Genomic DNA, 20,343 nt, shown 5'->3' with positions numbered 1-20,343 from the left:
TTAGCAATAGCCTTCATTCTATGTATATGCCTGCTTATTAGGGCTTTCACACACACCCCAGCGGCATTATTACAAAGTCAGCTTAATTGCCCCCAACAATCTGGGTCCTCATTTTACCTACCTCGGAAGGATGGAAGGCTGAGTCAACCTTGAGTCTGGTGGGATGCGAACCTGCACTAATTGCAAACAGCTGGTGTTACTTAAGGAGGCATTAGCCCACTGCTCCACCAAGGCTCCTTAGAGAGATAGATTTTTATTGTCATTTTTATTGTCATTTTTTACTGTGGGCACATTGACACTCATTAAAAATGAAATTTTGTTGTTTGGTCTCAAAAGTGTACACCTACATAACATACATTTGAATCTACTATATACAACATATGTATAACATATAAATATTAATCACTGTCCATCTTGAATACATAGCGGAAAGAGGAAGCTTTAGAGTTCACAAGGTTAATACTGTATGGCACAAAACTAACTGAATCTGGATGTTCTGCTTCAGATACCATGAAGCCTCCTCCCAAAAGGTAATAAGGAAAACAGGTCGTGAAGAGGATGTGTAGTGTCCCAAGCAATCTTGCAGACCCTGCTTAAGCAACACTTGTATGCTATGTCCTGGATGGACGGGAGGGAACTGCCAATAATCTTTTCAGCCATCCTCACCACTCTCTGCACTGCCTTCCTATCTGAAGTAATTATGCTTCCAAACCAGACTGTGATGCTGTATGACAGGATGCTCTCGATTGTCCCCCTGTAGAAAGTGGTTAGGACAGGGGAAGGAAGATGTGCTTTTCTCATGTGATGCAGAAAATGCAGGAGCTGCTGTGCCCACTTCACCAGTTTCTCACTGTTGAGCAGCCAGCCAACTCATCAGCTGCACACCCAGAAATTTGATGCTGGTAACCATCTCCACAAATGGTTAAGAATGCTTAAATGCTATGTTATAAATTGAAAGTTCTTTAAATAGAATAATTAAATGAGGTAAAATGCCTTTATGAAGTTTTATAAATGTGCATAATAGTAATGTATATGAAATCATTAATATTTTTTCCTTATCAAGTATGTAAATCTCTCCTGTTTTTAAAATTAATCATGACATCAATTTTAATTACTTTATACAGCTTAAGAAATTGCATTTTTAATTTAATACATTTACAATGTTTCAAATGACACATACGGTAGTGGCCAAAATTGTGGAAACCTTTTGGGAAAAATGTACAGTAGAAATGGTTAAGTTTCCACCAATTTTTCTTCTAATTTCTTTATAACTGTAGCCTTGTTCATTTAATAATACTATTTTACATCGCTTTCTGGGCAACTAGTCAACTTTTTGCACCATTAATTTTATTATGTTTTACAAGCTCACTAAATGAAAGAAGAAAAAAAAACCCCAACCAATTTGATAGCAATCACATAACCACTTGCAGATGTCCTCCTCTCAGCTTTAATAAATGACATCAATAATTGAATCCTACTGTGATTTGATTGGCTCATTGCCAAAACAAGATGACACCTGATTGGCTCTCTAAACATTCATGCTCATTGGCTGCAGTCAGATGAAGGAAAGCTAACTGATATCAACCTAAGCAAGTTGTGCTTCCTTTTTCTGGTTATTTGGCTATAACGTTTCATAGAATACAGTACAGATAATTAAACTATGTTGCATTATGTTCTTGATTAAACTATCTTTCCATTGATATATAATTTTATGGTACTACTCCAAAAAAACTGGTGTTATTAGCCCTAACCCTAACCCTTTTCCCAAAAGGTTTCCACAATTTTGGCCACTATTCTAGTCAATGTTAATGGAGTAAAGTATAATTTTATTTATTTAATGCTGAAAAAGAAAAAAAAATGCCAATGATCTAAGTAAAGAACAAGTTCATATGAATGATTTGAAACTAGGAGTATGTATGTATATTTTTGCATGTATGTATTATTCACAGTTTTGAGCCACCCATCTTCCTCAGAGAGAAAGACTGGGCTGTATATAAAAACAGTATATAAAAAATTAAAAAGTTAGAAGAAGGCAAGGAACACTGTTAAAATTAATTTAAAAGGTGAAGAGAGGGGCTCCAGGGCACCTGACAGCCCCACAGCTGCGTGCTCCTCTTGGTTCCACACATGAAGCCGCAGAGCTACGTTTAATTATTTTTTATAGAAGGCCAGGAGAGTGGAGACCTGCCTCACCTCCAGGGGGCAGAATATCCCACAGGATGGGGACAATGAGAGAGAGTGCCTCTCTTCCAGGACCCTATTTCTTTAACTGATGGGGTCTGCAACATAACTTCCCAGCCTGGCCAGATGGGACTGGCAGGTGCAATGGGACAAAGATGGTTCCATAGTATATGGTATGTCAAATGTATATAAATTCTGGTGAATTGTATTAATATTCACAGACCAAACAATAAAATAAAAATCTACCATTTACCATCCACATAGTTAGAATGATACTTTTGCTCTTGTCTTTGTCCTAGATTCCTTTATCATGTATTTAACTATGAAAAGTGAACTTTATCTTTAAAGCAAACATTATACTAAAATTAATATCCAGTGATGCAGCTGGCCTTCAGTTATTATATAAGAGTCCAGTTGTTTTTACTCTGTTTTGTCAGATGCTGTATTCTGTTCTTTCCTGCCTTGTGCAGTCATATTCTCAGGAGTCATCACATTTATGTAGCTACCTCCAAATACAAATCTGCTCTCTGTGGAATCTGACTGCATATCTATATGCTTTTCTAAACTGCTTTTGATAGTGTCAGGCTTCTTCTTCCCTATTAAGGCAGTAGTTTGAAGAGTTAGTCAAAGAAGATCTCCATGCAAGGCTGTCTTAGTATTATGCAACAAATTACTTTGGTGTGTTCCACAACTTCAGAAACATAAAGAATAATGATACATTTTTAACTTTCAAGGGGATTGAAGTCTTATGCAGAGCATTGCAAATTTCCTCAATCAGCATCAATGACAATAGTAGTTTAGTGGCAGCACAATGTATTTATGAATAATAACAGCTGGGCAGCAATTTGAATTGATACAATTTGAATTGGACTCAGAAACAACCTGGAAGCATTACACATCACACAGCATTTGTACTATGATTATATCAACCCCCCCTTTTTTTGTTAACCAATGATCAGTAACACAATAGCTGTATGTGCAGGAGTATCTATTGCATCCATAACTGACATTGCTAGCATCTTCAAAATGGATTTTAAAAGAACAATTTAAAAGACTGAAATACTGTGAGAAAACTAAAAACTTAGGATGAAGTTGATAAAATCTCGGAAAATTTTTCTTAAAAGAATTTAGGCAACATATTTTGGATGGGGGTGGAAGATGCATTTAAACCATGACTGTATTTAGTTGCAAAGACAGCTCAAAAAACAAAACATTGGCATCATCCAAACAAGAGATTGCTGGTTTAAGTAGAGCTACTTTACCTGTAGATAAATAACATTTTTGACTGAGAGATGCAGCCTAGTATATAATATAGTATATAATTCTTGGGAACATTGGTTGTATTTGTCTATATTTCTTTCCAGAAAATAACCAAAAGGTTCATGTTTCTTTCCCAATCGAAAAGTTAAGCAATAAATATGGAAACTCAAGCATTACTTAACTTTTCCTAACTCAAGGATACAAAGGTTGTTATTATGGGATAGAAATGCTGCCATGGCAACAGAAATAGAAAAAGGTTGAGTTTCCATATTTATTTCTAAAACGGTGTATTCATTTTAAGCTCTCCTTTATTTCTGATTATCAGAGTACCATGGTTTTTAAAACAGCAAGGCTGGCACATTGTTTGGTTTCTGTGAAGAGCTTAAAGAGGGTTTCAAAGCTTTGCTATCAAAAGAGAAAGAAAAAAATGTTTAACCCTACAAATATGTATTGAAATCTAGGTATGGTAAATGGAATTCTGAATATAAATGAACAACAATTTACATAAAAATTACCTTTGTGAGTGTTTCTACTACTCCCTGAAAATCATAAGTGTGAAAAATATTCACAGGACAATGGCTTTAGAAGAATGCTTGCTTCCAAAAAGAGATGGTTTATCCCTCCATAAATTTCAGCAGTACAGGACTTCTGTAGTATTTGAATGGGTACCTAGATGCTAATGCATTATTCAGAAACAAATAAGATGTATTTTTATTTGTTCCATTTTTCTTTAAGATGCCACAACATGCTTTTAACGCACTTGGCACAACACAGTATCCTCTGAAAATAGTTATATGGTTCCTTTACTAAGGAAACTCTGAAGAATGCCATGTTTTTTTATTTAGGGACAGATAAGGAGTGCTTGGCTAAACCATTTAAAGATAAAAAGAATCAGAAGTTATATTCTATTGCTTTTTGGATAATAGCATTTTTTTTCCTGTTAGCTTCATAAATCATGTACCCTTTAGTATTATTATTTTTTTGATAGAGCTTTAGTTATCAGCCTAGCAATGAAACTGGGATGGCTATGTATTCATGACCTAACAACAGGACAATGACCAGCATCTGCTGAGGAGGTTCATGTGAAGATTCCTGTGGGAAATAGAGTTATGTATTTTATCTGGATTCCAATATGACAGCAATCATCAATATATGTCTCTTAAGACAAGCTGAAAAATGGAAAACAAAACTCCAAAGCAAATTGTTTAAACTAAATCCTGGAACCAAAGAGGTATATGTACATAAATGAAAAATTTACATGTCTGGCGCCCTACTATCCATAGAACACAATATTCTCCAGAAAGGCTTCAGCTACAACATAAACAAAGCTAATCAGTTAGAATTCTTTGTAGCCTTAGAAGCAACATTTGAAACCACAGAACATGCCATAGAGAGCCAAGAAAATATATGTCAGATAGTCATACCACAGATCAGGAGAATCAAAGCAGCAGACAAAATAAACTAAAAAAGTCCAAACCATCACCATCCTCCCAGCAGGCAAAGGATGAACCACTGTTATGGAGAGAACACAATACATTCAAACAGATAAAGAATTAGTGGAGGCCAAAAAAACTGCATCCAAGTAAACACCAAGCCAATACAGAAACTAAACAATCAAGAGAACCACCCAAATAAGAAAGGTCAGATCACAAAAGTACAACAGTGGTGGGTCAAAAAATAGTAGATCCACTACCCAGCTTCTATAGATGCCTCAAAACATATAAGTCTCATGTACCTTTTTGTCTAATTGTATCATTGCTGGGGACTCCAGCATACAACATAGCCAAAGACCTTATAAAAAGCTTGAATATTTCACAGAAAGGAGTGAGTATTCTAGCAACATGTCATTATAATTCCTCCAGAAAATCAAAGATTTAAAAATAGAAGAACGTTAAATTATGGCTCATTCAATATCAAAACATTTTTTATGTCTATAGATCCAGATGTAGCAAAACGTTCATGACAGCAGTACTATACAACAGGGTTTTTCAACCTTTTCATCCATTGTACCACTTTTAGGACAAGGCATTGTCCAAGTACCACCAGTCGCCCAGCAAAGTGTCAAAAACTTGACCAAAAAAAAGGGGAAAAAAATGATAAAGTAGAGGTAGCCCTCGACTTACAACAATTCACCTAGTGACTGTTCAAAGTTACGACGGCACTGAAAAAAGTGACTTATGACCATTTTTCACACTTAAGACTGTTGCAGCATCCCCAGGTTCATGTGATTTACATTTGGCAATCGATTCATATTTATGATGGTCACATTGTTCCAGGGTCATGTGATCGCCTTTTGCAACCTTCTGACAAGCAAAGTTAGTGGGGAAGCCAGATTCACTTAACAATCATGTTACTAATTTAATTTCTCTCCCTCTCTCTTCCTCTCTCTCCCCCCCTCTATTTTTCCCCCTCCCTTTCTTTCTCTCTCCTCTCTCTCCTTTTCTCTCCCTCTCCCTCTTTCCCTCCCTCTCTTTATTTTTCTCTCTTTCCCTCTCTATTTCTCCCTTTCTCTCTTTCCCTCTGTTTCCCTCCCTCTTTCTTTCTCCTTCTCTCTCTCTCCCTCTTTCTCTTTCCCTCTCTTTCCCTCTCTCTATTTCTCCCTCTTTCTCTCTCCCTCTATTTCCCTCTCTTTCTCCTTCTCTCTCTCCCTCTCTCTCCCTCTTTATTTCTCTCTCTCCCTCTTTTTCTCCCTCCCTATTTCTTTCTCCTCTCTCCCTTTCTCTCTCTATTTTTCTCTCTCCCTTTCTCTCCCTCTTTATTTCTCTCTCTCCCTTTTTCTCCCTCCCTATTTCTTTCTCCTCTCTCCCTCTTTCTCTATTTCTCTCTCTCCCTTTCTCTCCCTCTTTATTTCTCTCTCTCTCCCTCTTTTTCTCCCTCCCTATTTCTTTTTCCTTCTCTCTCTCCCTCTTTCTCTCCCTCTCTCTATTTCTCCCTCCCTCCCTCTCCCATTGTCCTTTCCTTCTTTCCTTTCTTCCTTCCCTCCCTCTTTGTCCTTTCCTCCTTCCCTCTCTCCCATTGTCATTTCTTTCCTTCTAAATCCATTTTTACCAAGAATCCTGATGCCCACTTAAGTCTTTATGAAGCACCGGAGGAAAGTTGGGGAAGATCTATCAATGATACTTGGAGGTTGCTAGCTCATTTAATAAGCTTTATTCCATCAACAGAAACACCTCTTATTTGCTCAGAGTCAATCCACGCACACCAACAATGCTGCTATGGACCACGGGGCAGGAAGGTGCCCTTCACACAGGAGGGATGGAAGATGCACCAAAGTACCCTTCGCCCCGCTCGCCTTCTGCAGACGCGGCCGGAGTCCCAGGTGGGGGGAGATCTGGCACTCAGGGAAGCACACGCTAGCAACTCACAACCAGCTGCTCTTGAGGGACAGAGGCACAAAGCCGGCCAGATAGGGCTCTGAGCGGTTGACTGTCCCAGACTACAGCTGTGCTTCCACCTTTCCCAGGGCGGCCCCCGCAGCGGAGCGCAGCGCAGGGCACCAGCATGCCCCACTGCCACAGAAGTGGCCTGCCGGAGCAGCCCCAACTCCTTCACCCCCGACAGGCCCTCGTCCCAGAGCCTCCCGCTGCTGGATACCTGCAGCGGCGGCATAGCAGGGCTTGCGAAAAGAGGGGCGGGTGGCAGTGGCTGCTCCCGGCGCCAACTAAGGGCAAGCAGGGAAGGCCGCTCCTGCTCGAAAGCCAGGATTCGGTGGCTGGCAAGCCGCTCGCGTGGGGCTCTCCTGGGGCTGGCAGGCCGAATGGGGACCGGCCTCTCCCTCTCCGTGCTAGAGCAGCACCTGCGGAGGCAGCCCTGTGGCCCGGCTTTCTTTTGCAGAAAGCAAGCTGAAACTGAGCAAGGGAGATTGCCAGGAACGCGAATCGGCTGATCTCGCACTGCTGCAATCTCCCTCGCTCGGTTTCAGCTTGCCTTGCTGCAAAAGAAAGCAAGCTAAAACCAAGCGAGGGAGATTGCAGCAGCGCGAGATCAACTGATTCGCATTCCTGGCCATCTCCCTCACTCCATTTCAGCTTGCTTTCTCTTGGAGCAAGGCAAGCTTAAACGAAGCGAGGGAGATTGCAGCAGTGCGAGATTGGCCGATTCGCGTTCCTGGAAATCTCCCTCACTCAGTTTCAGCTTGCTTTCTTTTGCAGCAAGGCAAGCTGAAACCGAGCGAGGGAGATTGCAGCAGCGCGAGATCGGCCGATTCGCGTTCCTGGCAATCTCCCTCGCTCGGTTTCAGCTTGCTTTGTCTTGCAGCAAGGCAAGCTGAAACCAAGCGAGGGAGATTGCAGCAGCGCGAGATCAGCATTTCTCAGCACATGCCGATTCGTGCTCTTGGCAATCTCCCTTGCTTTCCACTTGCGGAGGTCAGGGCTGGCCATACAGATCAGCTGAAAAGCCCTGCTATACAACAAACTTGATCCAACCAAATACATTAAGATCAAAATACTCAGAATCATAGGCCTCATCATCCTCTGCCTGTATTTCAATTTGATAGACAAATATGCCAACAGGCAGAGGAACATGTGATCACCACTCTCAGAGCTTATAGCAAATATTATAATGTAGTACTTGGAAATCATAATAAAAAAACACCCTGTGAAGATACAAGAAATAATCAACAACATTTTCAAAGGGACAATTTTCACAACAGTAGAAGGAAATAACAATACATTGCACTTCCTGGTTATTTTTATCAACAGGAAATTATGGCAAAAAATGGGAATGCAAGTCTATTGAAAAATAATCTACTGTCTGCCTAAAACCAAGAATTATGTAGAACAATTGGACCCGGTAATCCAAGAAGTAAAAACAGGAGCATCTATAATATACAGTGTAAGGACTGTAACAGCACTATGAAGGACAGACAGGTAGAAGACTAGCAGAGTGCATCCATGAACACCAACTAGCTGTCAGATGATACAATAAAAACTCCTTAATCTCCTAAAACATGGACAGACTTAACCATAGTTTTAATGGGGAAACTGAGTGCCCAAATGTTAAATCCAAAAATGCTAGGGAAATCCTGGAAGCTTGGCATTCAGACAAATTGACCAACGATAGATACATAGAGATAAGCCACATGTATACATCCTCAAAAGACAACAGAACTAAGACATAAGCAAAAAGACAACAATACCTCTTCTCAAACAACCAACACCCAAATAAAGCATAGATTAATACCATATATTCACCACTTTTATCATCAACATACTGTGATATACAAGTAACTCTTGACTTATGACCACAATTGAGCCCAAAATTTCTGTTACTAAATGAGACATTTGTTAAGTGAGCTTTGCCCATTTTATGACTTTTCTTTCTTCATTTATTAAGTGAATCACTTCAGTTGTTAAATTAGTAACACAGTTGTTGAATGAATCTGACTTTCCCATTGTTTTTGCTTGTCTGAAAATCATAAAAGGTGTTCACGTGACCCCAGGATACTGCAACCATCATAAATATGAATCAATTTACAAGTGTCTGAATTTTAATCACATGACCACAGGGATGCTGCAACCATCATAAGTATGAAAAATGGTCATAAGTCTTTTTTTTTTCAGTACTGTTGTAACTTTAAACAGTCACTAAATGAACTGCTGTAAGTCAAAGACTACCTGTAGTGACAGGCAGCATAAAGACCTTGATTCAGAAACAGAGATTACCATTCTTGAGGATGATATTTCAGTACTTTATATAACTTTTTTCAAAATAGTGTTAACTACTATTTAGACTTGTTGGTTTGAAAAATTTCCTTGTTTTTAACATATTGTGAGAATAAATGGAGCACTCTGTATTTTTGTGGGCTGAGTATCTTTATTTTCATACTCTGTCTTAAACAAAACATTAGTATTGCTATTGAATTAACAATCTTTGCTGTGATCATTTTTCATGCATTTGATGTTTCTTTTCCTCCCGGCAGTGAATCTTTATGACAATAACAGGATCAAATCCTTCAGGGAAATAAAGATTTTAGAGATACTGACAATAGTGTCAAATAAATGTATGACTTGAAAGTGTTGCCTAGAACTAGTAATGTGTATATTTTGTGTTGTGCAGCTGGAAAGGTGTTATAATGTTGCATGAGAAATAGTGTTTTTTGTACATTTAAAAACATATCAGAATGGGTTTACATGTACAAACTTATGACCACAGTTGAACCCAAAATTTCCATTGCAAGCAAGACAGTTGTTAAATGAGCTTTGCTCCATTTTACAACCTTTCTATCTACAATTGTTAAGCAAACCACTGTAACTGTTAAATGAATTGGGTGGTCATTAAGTAAACTTGGCTTCCTTCATTGACTTTTCTTGTCAGAAGATCGCAAAAGGTAATCACATGACCCTGGGACACTACAACCATCATAAATAAATGCAGTTGCAAAGCGTCCAAATTTTGATCATATGACCAGGGAGATGCTGCAATTATCGTAAGTGTGAAAAATGGTCATGTCATTTTTTTTCAGTGCCATAACTTTAAAAGCTCACGAAACAAATGGTTGTAAGTCAAGGATTACCTGAATCTGATTCCTGTGCCAGCTGTATTTGCACCTAGCACTATACTATTGAAACTGCTTCCTCTAGGAGAAGGGAGAAATGGGAGGGGAGTGGTGAGGGAAAGAGGAGAGGAGAGGAAGAAGAGGGAAGTAGGAAAGAAAGGAGAAAGGGAGAAAGAAAGTAGAGAAGAGGGAAGAGAGAGAAGGAGGGTGGATACAGTGAAAGGGGAAATGGACGAGCAGCACCCAAACTTATGTGTATGTATTTATGTATGGCGATATATACTACCTACAGCATTACTGATATAACAAATGTTACATACTTGAAAAAATGTTTATATTTCATTGGTTAGTTTGTGGTATATTAAAGGAACTGAAAAATAAAAAATAAAAAAAGAAACTGCTTCTTCTGCCTTTCTCCTACATTGCTAGTAAATAATTCTTCAGAGTTCTTCCTAACTGGGCTAAGTGTATATTAGTAATATCAATGGAATTTTGGCCTTCAGAGACCCCGTTTTGGATGTTGGCCAAGGGGAAGTTTTCAAAGTATAATAATTTTATTTAATGATCAAATTTCTATACCGTCCATCATACTTGTGTGATTCTGAGCTGTTTACCATCCAACAGACTGATACCTCAGTTATAAAATATCTTTTTATGACAATGTTCGGTACCAATGTAAATAAAAATAGATCTAGTTCTGGTACAGAAACTTGAGTGCCATTTTCATGTAGTGATTTGAACTCTTTCTCCAATATGAAACCCTCCAACTATGTTAGATTTCAGTTTCCATAATAATAGTGATGACTTTGGATGATTTACTACTCTCTTTCTAATCTATTTTTTAATTAAAATTATCATAATATAAAATACAAATGTAAATAAAGATGATAGAAAATGAGAGAAAGAAAGAAAGGTGCAGATATGGGGAAGGGGGGGAGAAAACAAAAGCATCTACTTCCAACATTTTTTAGTGCAGCAAAGTTCAAAATAAAATTACCACCTCAACTTTTTACTTTTATATATATATACACATACATATACATATACACATACATACATACATACATACATACATACATACATACATATTGATTTTCCAATGTTACAATAGTATCTTTGAAAAGCAACGTGGTGTCTGGGTTACAATAGTTCCGTTTCATACAAATACATATTATTACAAATCTCCAATTTGTTGTAACCAGAATTTCCTCTCTTTTTTCCTTTGATATATATTATCTCTTATCTAAATTAACATACTTCTTATTGTTATCCATCAGTTATTTAGTAGTTTTCTTACATTTGTCAATACTTTCGTAAATTTTATATTTTAACATTCCATCTTTAAGACATCAAACACCTTATATACTTTTCCAGTTTTAATTTTGCATTGATATTAAAGTTAAAATATTTAAAGTTTCTCATTTTTATATTTCTAGCTGACCTCCCTTCCCTTTACACAATTCTCTCCAATACCTAGTAATATAAATACACTTCTTATCTATCTCATTTCCATATCAACAAGTTGATAATACAATATAATCTTGTTTTCATTATAATTTCCACATATTAAAATTAGCCAAAATTTCTCCCATTTCAACATTTAATACATCCTTTCATCCTTTCATATCATTACATCCAAGTATTTTAATTACATTATATCATTCTTAACATATATACATCTTAATCAAATTCATTTAAACAGCTCAATATTTCAATTTAACTGTTAATATTCATACATCTGATGTTTTTTTTAATTAGCCAGTATTTGTTTCATCAAAACAATCTCTCATAATCCAAGTACAATTTCAGGCCTCTTAAATATGTCCATTCTTCTTCAGTCTTATTCTTGCTTTTTTCCTTTGCCATATCATTTTTCGCTTCTTTGCTTCAGGGTCATCAAAGAATTCTTGTGTTATTGTATCGTATTGAAGTGACCCTCCAATCTTCCTTTTTGAAGGGTTGAGAGGTCTAATAAAAGCACCAAATCTTCTCATTATTTTCACCTCGATATAATTGTCCTGGACTATGTATTTTTTCTTCCATCTGTTTCTCATTTTGATCTTCAAATGTCTGTGCTTGTTGAGTAGTTAATTCTTCTGTCAATGTATTTGATTGTTCAATTTCTTCTGTTATGTTCTGTCCCGATAAATTATTAGTTGTAGTCACAATTTGAGTTTGCTTCTCCAAGACACTTTCTAGTTTTTCCCCCAAAAGCTCTTATTTCATCGCCGGCTGTAGACAGGAACTGATAAGTTTGGTAGGTTATTTTCATCATAGCATAGTTTTGTTTTTGTATTTCTTCCATGGTGGAGTCTCACATCTGGTGTTCAAGGTTAGTCTTATCTTGTTTTTCTAAGGAATCTGCCAAGTCTCCTTCTCTCTCTCTCTTTTTTTTTAGTGTCAGATTGCAATTTCAAGTTTAGCCACTGAGTGTCCCCCAAGTGCTTAGAGAATTCTTTACTGTTTCTTTTAGGTAACTGTTAATCTCTTTTCAATTATTTCTTCTATTTTAGAAGAGCAGAGTCAAATTTTCAAATAAGAGTAGGAAGTAAGGAGTAGGTAGTCAAAAGCTTTTAGTCCACAAGTTATAAAGTTCTAGTTGAGGTCAATTCGTTTTTTCAACTTTTTAAAAAAAACACCCCTGGAGGCTTGATCGCCGCTATTTTGAAGGGAGGGTTGAACTCCCTGCTCCCTCTCCACAGGGGGGAAAGTACTTAGCAGCTTATTTAGGTAAAAGGAAGAAGATTGGAGTATAAGAGAGGAATCTTACCCAGTCTCTTCCACACTGTTTTAATGTTACCTGGTGGTAATGTGACTTTGGCTGCCCACAGCCTAGTAACCAGCCATGTTGCTATGGCCGGTATTTTGTCCGCTGGTTCGAAGGGAATGCAGACACTAACGGGGGTTGTGGCTCCCCCACGTTTCTGCAAAAGCCCCTTCTTGTTGGTCACCCCTCCAGGATGACTCTTTAGCCTTTTTAGGATCCCCCAGCGATGCAAAACTGGACGTAGAAGACGAGAGCCGTCCTCCAGACGTCCATAATGGCAGCGTTGGCAAACTGGAAGTCTCAACTTTTTACTTTACCAACTTAACAAATATTAGACATATTTATAACTACAAACTATATTAATCAGCAAAGCCCAACATCAAGTGTTCATTTTTTTGCTGTCTCAAGCATAAAGCAGTTTCCAAGTAAAACCAAAAGCTGGATATGTTCTTTTCTCTAATTAAAACAATCAATTTTGCCATTTCTCCTAGCTGCATTACTTTTTCCATCTAGTCTTCTGTTTTGGGGATTGATATATCTTTCCATTTCTGTGTATATAGAATTCTTAAAAAAGCAAACAAGAATAAAGAGTTCATGGTCCTTTTTTAATGCACGTAATGCAAAGCTAATTTGGTGAAGCTTGAAAGACGTCTGCCGTATGAGCCTTTGAAAAGCATCCTTTCCATACTTTAGATATTCCTATGAAAACCACATGCTAATGTCAGGCCAAAAGGGAATTTATTATACCAATTTCCAAACAGACATAAACTCCAATGTTTTTGTCCAATAAAATAAACAGAGTATAAATTAAGATTAGAACATCTATATTGTAGAGACACACATTCATCAATAGGAATTGGAATGGAGAAATTTTATACAAAAGAAATAAAGCAGCTTAACTTGGGATCTCCAGAGTGCTTAAACCTTGAACATATAGCATTTTCAAGAGGGAAGAATTAGGATAATGGTATTCAAAGTGAAGATTATATTTCATTGATAGGGCTTGTCTTACCACTACCTGAGTTCATATAAAACATGAGGACTGGCATCTAATATGATGGGATTTCTTTGCTACCAAGGCTGATCCCTGCCTTAAAGTGTGTCTGTTGAGCTGCTGGGTTGATTAGATTCACTTATCATTCATTGGTTCTTATTAGAACTACATTTCTTCAAGTCTGAAGTAGTCAGTTGCTAAGGGGGAAATAAGTGTTCTCAGATTGCTTTCATATATTTTTAGTACAGTGTGACTGAACCAGAGATGGCATGTCACAGTTTGCCTCTTCTCATTATGAATCAACATTAATCCTTACTTACAAAATACTTATATACTTTACCATCTGCATAGATCATATGTAATAAAGATTGCTGATTCTCAAGATCAGTTGATCTGTACAAAACAAAATCTGCACTAGCTAAAGGTCAGATTGTCCTTTGATTGTAATATTAATCATATTAACAAAACTCCTTACCTCTGTCTTTTTACGCTCTTTACACTGATAAAAAAATGATATCCCATTAGTATGGACTATAACCATACTTTGAGTAGTTGTTATCTCCTTTCTGACACTGGAAGCTATTACATAAAATTTGCCACATTGTGATAGCATCTCATCCTTATCTGATAAATGTACAAAAAATAAAACATTTGAATTATCTGGGATTTTCAACAAAAATGGAGTAATGTACTATCTCTGTAAAGAACAATTTCTGTAAAAAATAATACAATAAAAATATGTGGATAATATTTTCAATTATTCCAGATCTACAAAGGCAAAAATGCTTTATGTATAGAATACCTATAACTGTCTTATAGAAATGCTGATAATAACATACCAAATATTGTTTTTATAATACATTATTTTGGAGATAACAAAGAGAGAAGATAGGAAATAGATTACCTTCTGACTTCCAGTTTGCCCCCATGGCCACTGCGGATGTTCGGAAGGTGAGCTCCATCTTCCACGTTCAATTTTGCACCGCTGGGGGACCCTGGCAAGGGTCGAAAGTCACCCTGTAGGGGTGACCAACAAGGAGGGGATCCCTGCTTGATTGCGGGAGGGAGATAGCCCTTCTGCTTGATCTGGGGCAGCCCTCCAAACCGGCAGATGAAAGACTGGCCATAGAAATATGGTGCGTCACTAGGCTGCTGACAGCCGAAGTCAAACCTACCACCAAGCACCTACAAAGCAGTGAGATCTACCTCTCTTCAATCCTACTTATTTTTTCCACCTGTATAAGCTGCCCAAAGTATTTTTCCCCCTGTAAGAGAGGGAAGGGAGATTCTATCCCACCCTCTAAAAACAGCGGCGACTGACTATCTAGGGGAGTTTAAAACATTGCAAGAATAACCTGATTCTAACTGGATCCTTATCCTTCTAAAATTTGTAGACTAAAATATTTTTTATTCTTATTGAAGACTTGGGTTTCTACTTATAAGAAAAAGTAAAATCAGAAAATGGATTATAAAAATTTTGGACTTAAAAACCCCCAACCCTAAATGGTATGGGCGACATCTTGTGGCTAAACCTGATATTACAATTTGTTATTGTCTTAAAGACACTTGGCTTGTAGCCCAGACTATAGATAAGACTTTTGCAACCTTGACAGATATCAGCTGTGAGAAGCCCAGCCCATTCTCTGATTGTAAAGTTTTTAACACTCTACTGAGAACATGGATGAAGATTAGGACAGATTCTCTTTATGCTGAAAGCAATTTATGAAACTATTCTTATAGCTACTGATGAAATAAGAAGCTATAGAAAAGAACAAGATGTCAGCCCAGATAAACGAACCCAAAGTTTGATTACAACTAAAGAATCAACTACACAGAACATAATAGAAGAAGTGGAACAATTAAATACTATGATAGAAGATTCAGTAGATCAACAAACACAGTTAATGGAAAACCCAGAAAAGAGACTGACAAGATGGAAAAGGGAAAACACTTTCTATATAAACCAGAAGAAACCTGAGGATCAAGAAGAAGAACATACTGAAGGGAAGATAAACATTTCAGGACAACTACATTGAGATGGAAAAATAGAGAGACGATTTGTTAGTCCTTCCAAAAAAGTGGCGACCGGATGGCCTCTTCTACTTCAAACAATATATATAATAACACAGGGAAATCTAATGGATGACTTAAAAGCACGGACATGGAAGGCAAGTTGGCAAAGAAAGAAAGCTAGAATAAGGCTGAAGAAAATTGGGGTTAAGACTTAGTGAGAATTAAAATAGAACATACTCAAATAGACAAAATGAGTACTTTGAATACTAGATTTTGTTATGAGCTGAGATAAAGAAAACTTTGGTGATTTAAAACTTGGAAGTATAAATATTAAAAGTTAAATCTGAAAATTGATTTGCTTATAAAGGTTGAATGTAAAAGTAATTAAGATATTTATAAGCTAACAATCTATTGATAAATGTAATAAATATGTTTATTTAAATAAGCTGTTATAATAAAAACTACTAACTTAAATATGAGATAGTAGACATAAAGAGAAAAAGAGGAAATATTTAATGTTGAAATAAGAGAAAATTTTGGTTACTAAATTTAAGACATTTGGAAATTAATAGAAAATAAGAATGTTATACTGTATTATTAATTAGTTGATGTAAGATGGCAAGAAATAGAATATATTTAAATGGATAAGATGTGTATCCTGAACATTAGATTTTGTGATGAATTGTGATAAAGGGAACTGTGGTTGTTTAAAACTTGGAAATTATATATATTAAATGTTAAACTTGAATATTAATGGGAAACTAAAAATTGGGAAAAACTAATTAGGACATTGATTGTCTATAAAGATTGAATGTTAAAATAAATTAAATAAAATTTTTAAATAAATTAAAAATTACTGATAAATGTAAGAAATTTATTTTTATTTAATTGTTATAATAAGAATTGTATTATTTAAACATGAGGCAGTAAAAACTAAGGGGAAAAGAGAGGAAATATTTAATGTAGTAGTTTGAAACTTGTACGTTATTGAATTATTGATTAACTCAGCCACCATGTTGCTTTTTAAATATTTAAATGTAAAATTAGAAAATCAATAAAAAAAAATTTAAAAAAAGGAAATAGATTTCCTTCTATGTGAATAACCCATTCTCTGATTCTGCTATTTTTAAGGATGTGGTATCTAGCTGGATCAGTATTGTAAGAGTATTGCCTCATGACCTTCCTAAATTGCTGCATGGTCATAACCCAAAGTAAAAAAGCACTTTAAAGGGATCAATCCACTAAAGAGCCTTGGTGGAGCAGTGGGGTAATGCCTCCTTAAGTAATACCAGCTGCCTGCAATTATTGCAGGTTCGCATCCCACCAGGCTCATGGTTGACTCAGCCTTCCATCCTTCCGAGGTAGGTAAAATGAGGACCCAGATTGTTGGGGGCAATAAGCTGACTTTGTAATAATGCCGGTTGGGGGGGGGCAAAAGCCCTAATAAGCAGGCATATACATAGAATGAAGGCTATTGCTAAGCACATTTGATTTGTGCTTAGATTGTAAGCCGCCCTGAGTCTTCGGAGAAGGGCAGGATATAAATGGGATTAAAATAAATAAAAATAAAATAAATAAATGCAAGTTTAACACTATGAGCTACTTCAACCTGGATGAAAACCAAAGATCAGTAATAAGTGCTATTCAATTTGTTTGAAAGATGATTTTTGAACGTGTGGAAGCACAAATGAAACACTTTTTTGAATAATTAGAGTAACTGTCTCTCTTCTTTTTCTCACGTTAGTTCAATAGAACTGCATCTGCTGATTCTACATGCATGATGCGTGCAGGACCTCTTCAATTTATAATGTCTCTTGCTATCTCCCCACATGAAGACTGTATGTTCATTCTGGAGATCCTATACCATTTCAGACAAATGGTTGTCCAATCTCTTCTTAAAAACCTCCAGGGATGGGGAACCCAAAACCTCTGAAGGCAAGCCATTCCAATAATTAGAAAATTTCTTATTTCTAGATTGATTTTCTGCGTGATTAGTGTTTTGGTAGCTACATCATGCTGCTGGCTCATATTAAGTGATTGTCCACTGGGACTCCAAGTTCCCTCTCTCAGTTACTATTATTGAGCCAGGTAGATTTGATACTTCAAATAAAAAGTTGGTTTGACCACAGATATTTTTAACTTAAATTTAGTTGAAAAAAGTGTACCAAAAAACATGGAGAAGAAAGCTGATGTTTAACAGAGGTATTTCACTTTCAAACACAATGATACAATGATTCATTGCTGCAGAATACAAAAATTAAGAGTTCAAACTGAAATGTAAAATACTGTCAGTTTTTTATTAGCTTTCTTAATTCTATATAGATTGATTTTCTTAACTTTTTCAGTTAATATTTTGAAAATCATTTAAATTGGTGATTATGTGGAAATTCCTATCTCAGGGTGAAGTTGATGGGGAAGTGAAAAAAATATTGGCTAGCAAATGAGACAGTGAAGCTACTAGTGCTCTTGAGTGCGGATGATTTCAAATTTAATTAATTCTCAGACCAAATGAGGTTGAAATTTGCCAATCAAGCTACTGAATGTGTAAATAATTGCTTCATAGATTCCTGTTACATATTACAGAGTTAACGTAATAGATTTTGACCTTAAGATAAAAAGTTCTGGTCCACAAAGACAGAAACAGATGTGTACTTGTTAGCAAAATGATAGCCAGCAATATTGAACTTGAAGACTAGGGGCTTTTGTAAAAGTATCCACTAAGCACAGTGGGGATCTTTAATGCTTATTGTTGTTATAAACTTGGATGACATAGTACCTCACATTTCCAGCATTAGCTTAAAAATTGGATTTGAATTTCTGCGTCAGGTTTCAAAAAGGGAAGATGCTCAAACACTGATCTTTCTGGAGCAAGATCTTTTCCCTGTCCTTAAGGTGCTTTTTCATGAGGCAACTGGACTTTCTTGTTTTTCTTTGAAGACGCACAGAGCTGAAGAAGCTTCTTGGATGAGAAGTGAAACGTCTTCAAAGAAAAACAAGAAAGTTCAGTTGCTTCACGAAAAACCACCTTTGGGATAATTATGACCTGGATGACTGAGAATCTCCATAGACATCTTTTTCCTTGATATTGGTTGGCAGTCAGATTCATTTGATTTACTTGATATTCTTGGTCCTGTTTAAATAAAAATTCGGGGATGCTTCAAAAAATATTTCTCCATTCTTCTTCAAGGTATGGAAGCATGATTATTTCATGATTTAAAATAAAAAAGATGAGGTCTATATTCCTTTGGATTGATTTTACATTTCTATTTTTAAAAATCCTGAAATACATAAAAACACCTTTCTCTGTATATGATAAGGTCACCCATCATCCCCACAGTCCCCACCTTGAAAAAATATGCAACTCACCAAATTGTCATCAACTTTATTCATTTCTTTTTTGCCTCCTCTTAGAACTACGAAATGATGCTGCAGCAGCAGGCTAATCAACATATGCAAAACACCACTGATCAGCCTGATTTTGGAGCACATCTCTCGGAGGAGAAACTTAATGCCCTTCGAGATGAGCAAGTTGGACAGCTGCATGAACTAATGCAAGAGGCCACCAAAACCAAGAGACAGTTCAGTATTTTAGATGATGGAGACTGCAAACATTAACAAGTTTTGTGAATTTCACTTTATGGAGTTTATTTTTGTGTATTTTGTTTTCAAAATAGTTTTATTCTAAAGAATTAAGGAAGATGGTAAAGATAGGCATAATGAATGATCAGAAGCAACTACTGTCATCTATATATTATGTACTTCTACTAAGTGTGTAGAATAGTTTAATATTTTGGAACATTTCAGCTGTGTTAAATTTATCATATGCAGGAAACAAAATGGCTGTGTACTAAGAATATATTTTGTGGGTAGTCAGAACATCAGAGGTAAAAACTTTGAACTGCGTATTGATTGAAGTTCAAAATTTAATAGTCTTTTTATTTCTTAAAAATAGAATGCAGCTATATGTGTTTAACATAAATTATTGTTTGATTCAAATGTCTTGCAGATCATATTAATTTCTGCTTTGTACTTACTTTCAAATACCAAAAGCTGACTTCTTTTGCTCAATATTTTTTTCCTGCAAAAGAAATTTTGGTTTTTCTATTTCATTTTAAAGCACTAAAGTAGCAGATGGTATTGTTACTCTTTCTGTGATTCACCTTTGTATCATTCTTCAGCCTCCCATGCTGTTCTTACTTCCTGTTCTGATAAAAGTTCCCTTGTGATGTCTTCCCTTGAGATTTAATTGGAATATAAAAAGTCAAGCAGGCTTTAGACTGCTGGGAAGAGGATTGTTCTGTACGAGAAGGATATCTGGATAAACACTTCAGCTGTTTCTTAACTAAGAAAAATGGAGAACTTCTGCATCCCAACAGTTTTTTTTAATTGAAAAGTTTTATCATACATTTTATCTTTAACAGTCCCCCCTATCCCTCCCCTATCCCTCCCTCCCTACCCCTCCCCCCCCTCCCCTCCCCCCCTGACTTCCCAGAGCTAAGTACAAGGTATAAAAAAAAGAACAATCATAAACATCCATATGCTAACAACCATAAACTCTAAAATCTATCACTCTCTAGCTCATATAGGATAACTACAAACACTATTAATATAAAATATATAAACAAAAGA

The 20,343-nt window shown here is 36.4% G+C and overlaps 1 protein-coding gene across 1 annotated transcript in view; it reads left to right on the top strand.

Moving 5' to 3' along the window:
* Positions 1-20,047, top strand: part of SDHAF3 (succinate dehydrogenase complex assembly factor 3) — a 31,576-nt gene extending 11,529 nt beyond the window's left edge. Inside the window, exon 2 of the mRNA XM_083376365.1 lies at positions 19,126-20,047. Coding sequence (XP_083232491.1) covers positions 19,126-19,329 — 204 coding nt within the window. The 3' untranslated portion in view covers positions 19,330-20,047. The remainder of the gene's footprint in view (positions 1-19,125) is intronic.
* The last annotated feature ends 296 nt before the right edge of the window (positions 20,048-20,343 follow it).

The sequence above is a fragment of the Vipera ursinii genome (genome assembly GCF_947247035.1).
Source record: "Vipera ursinii genome assembly, chromosome: Z".
In the NCBI taxonomy this organism is placed as follows: domain Eukaryota; kingdom Metazoa; phylum Chordata; class Lepidosauria; order Squamata; family Viperidae; genus Vipera; species Vipera ursinii.
This window is presented reverse-complemented; position numbering and strand designations above follow the sequence as displayed.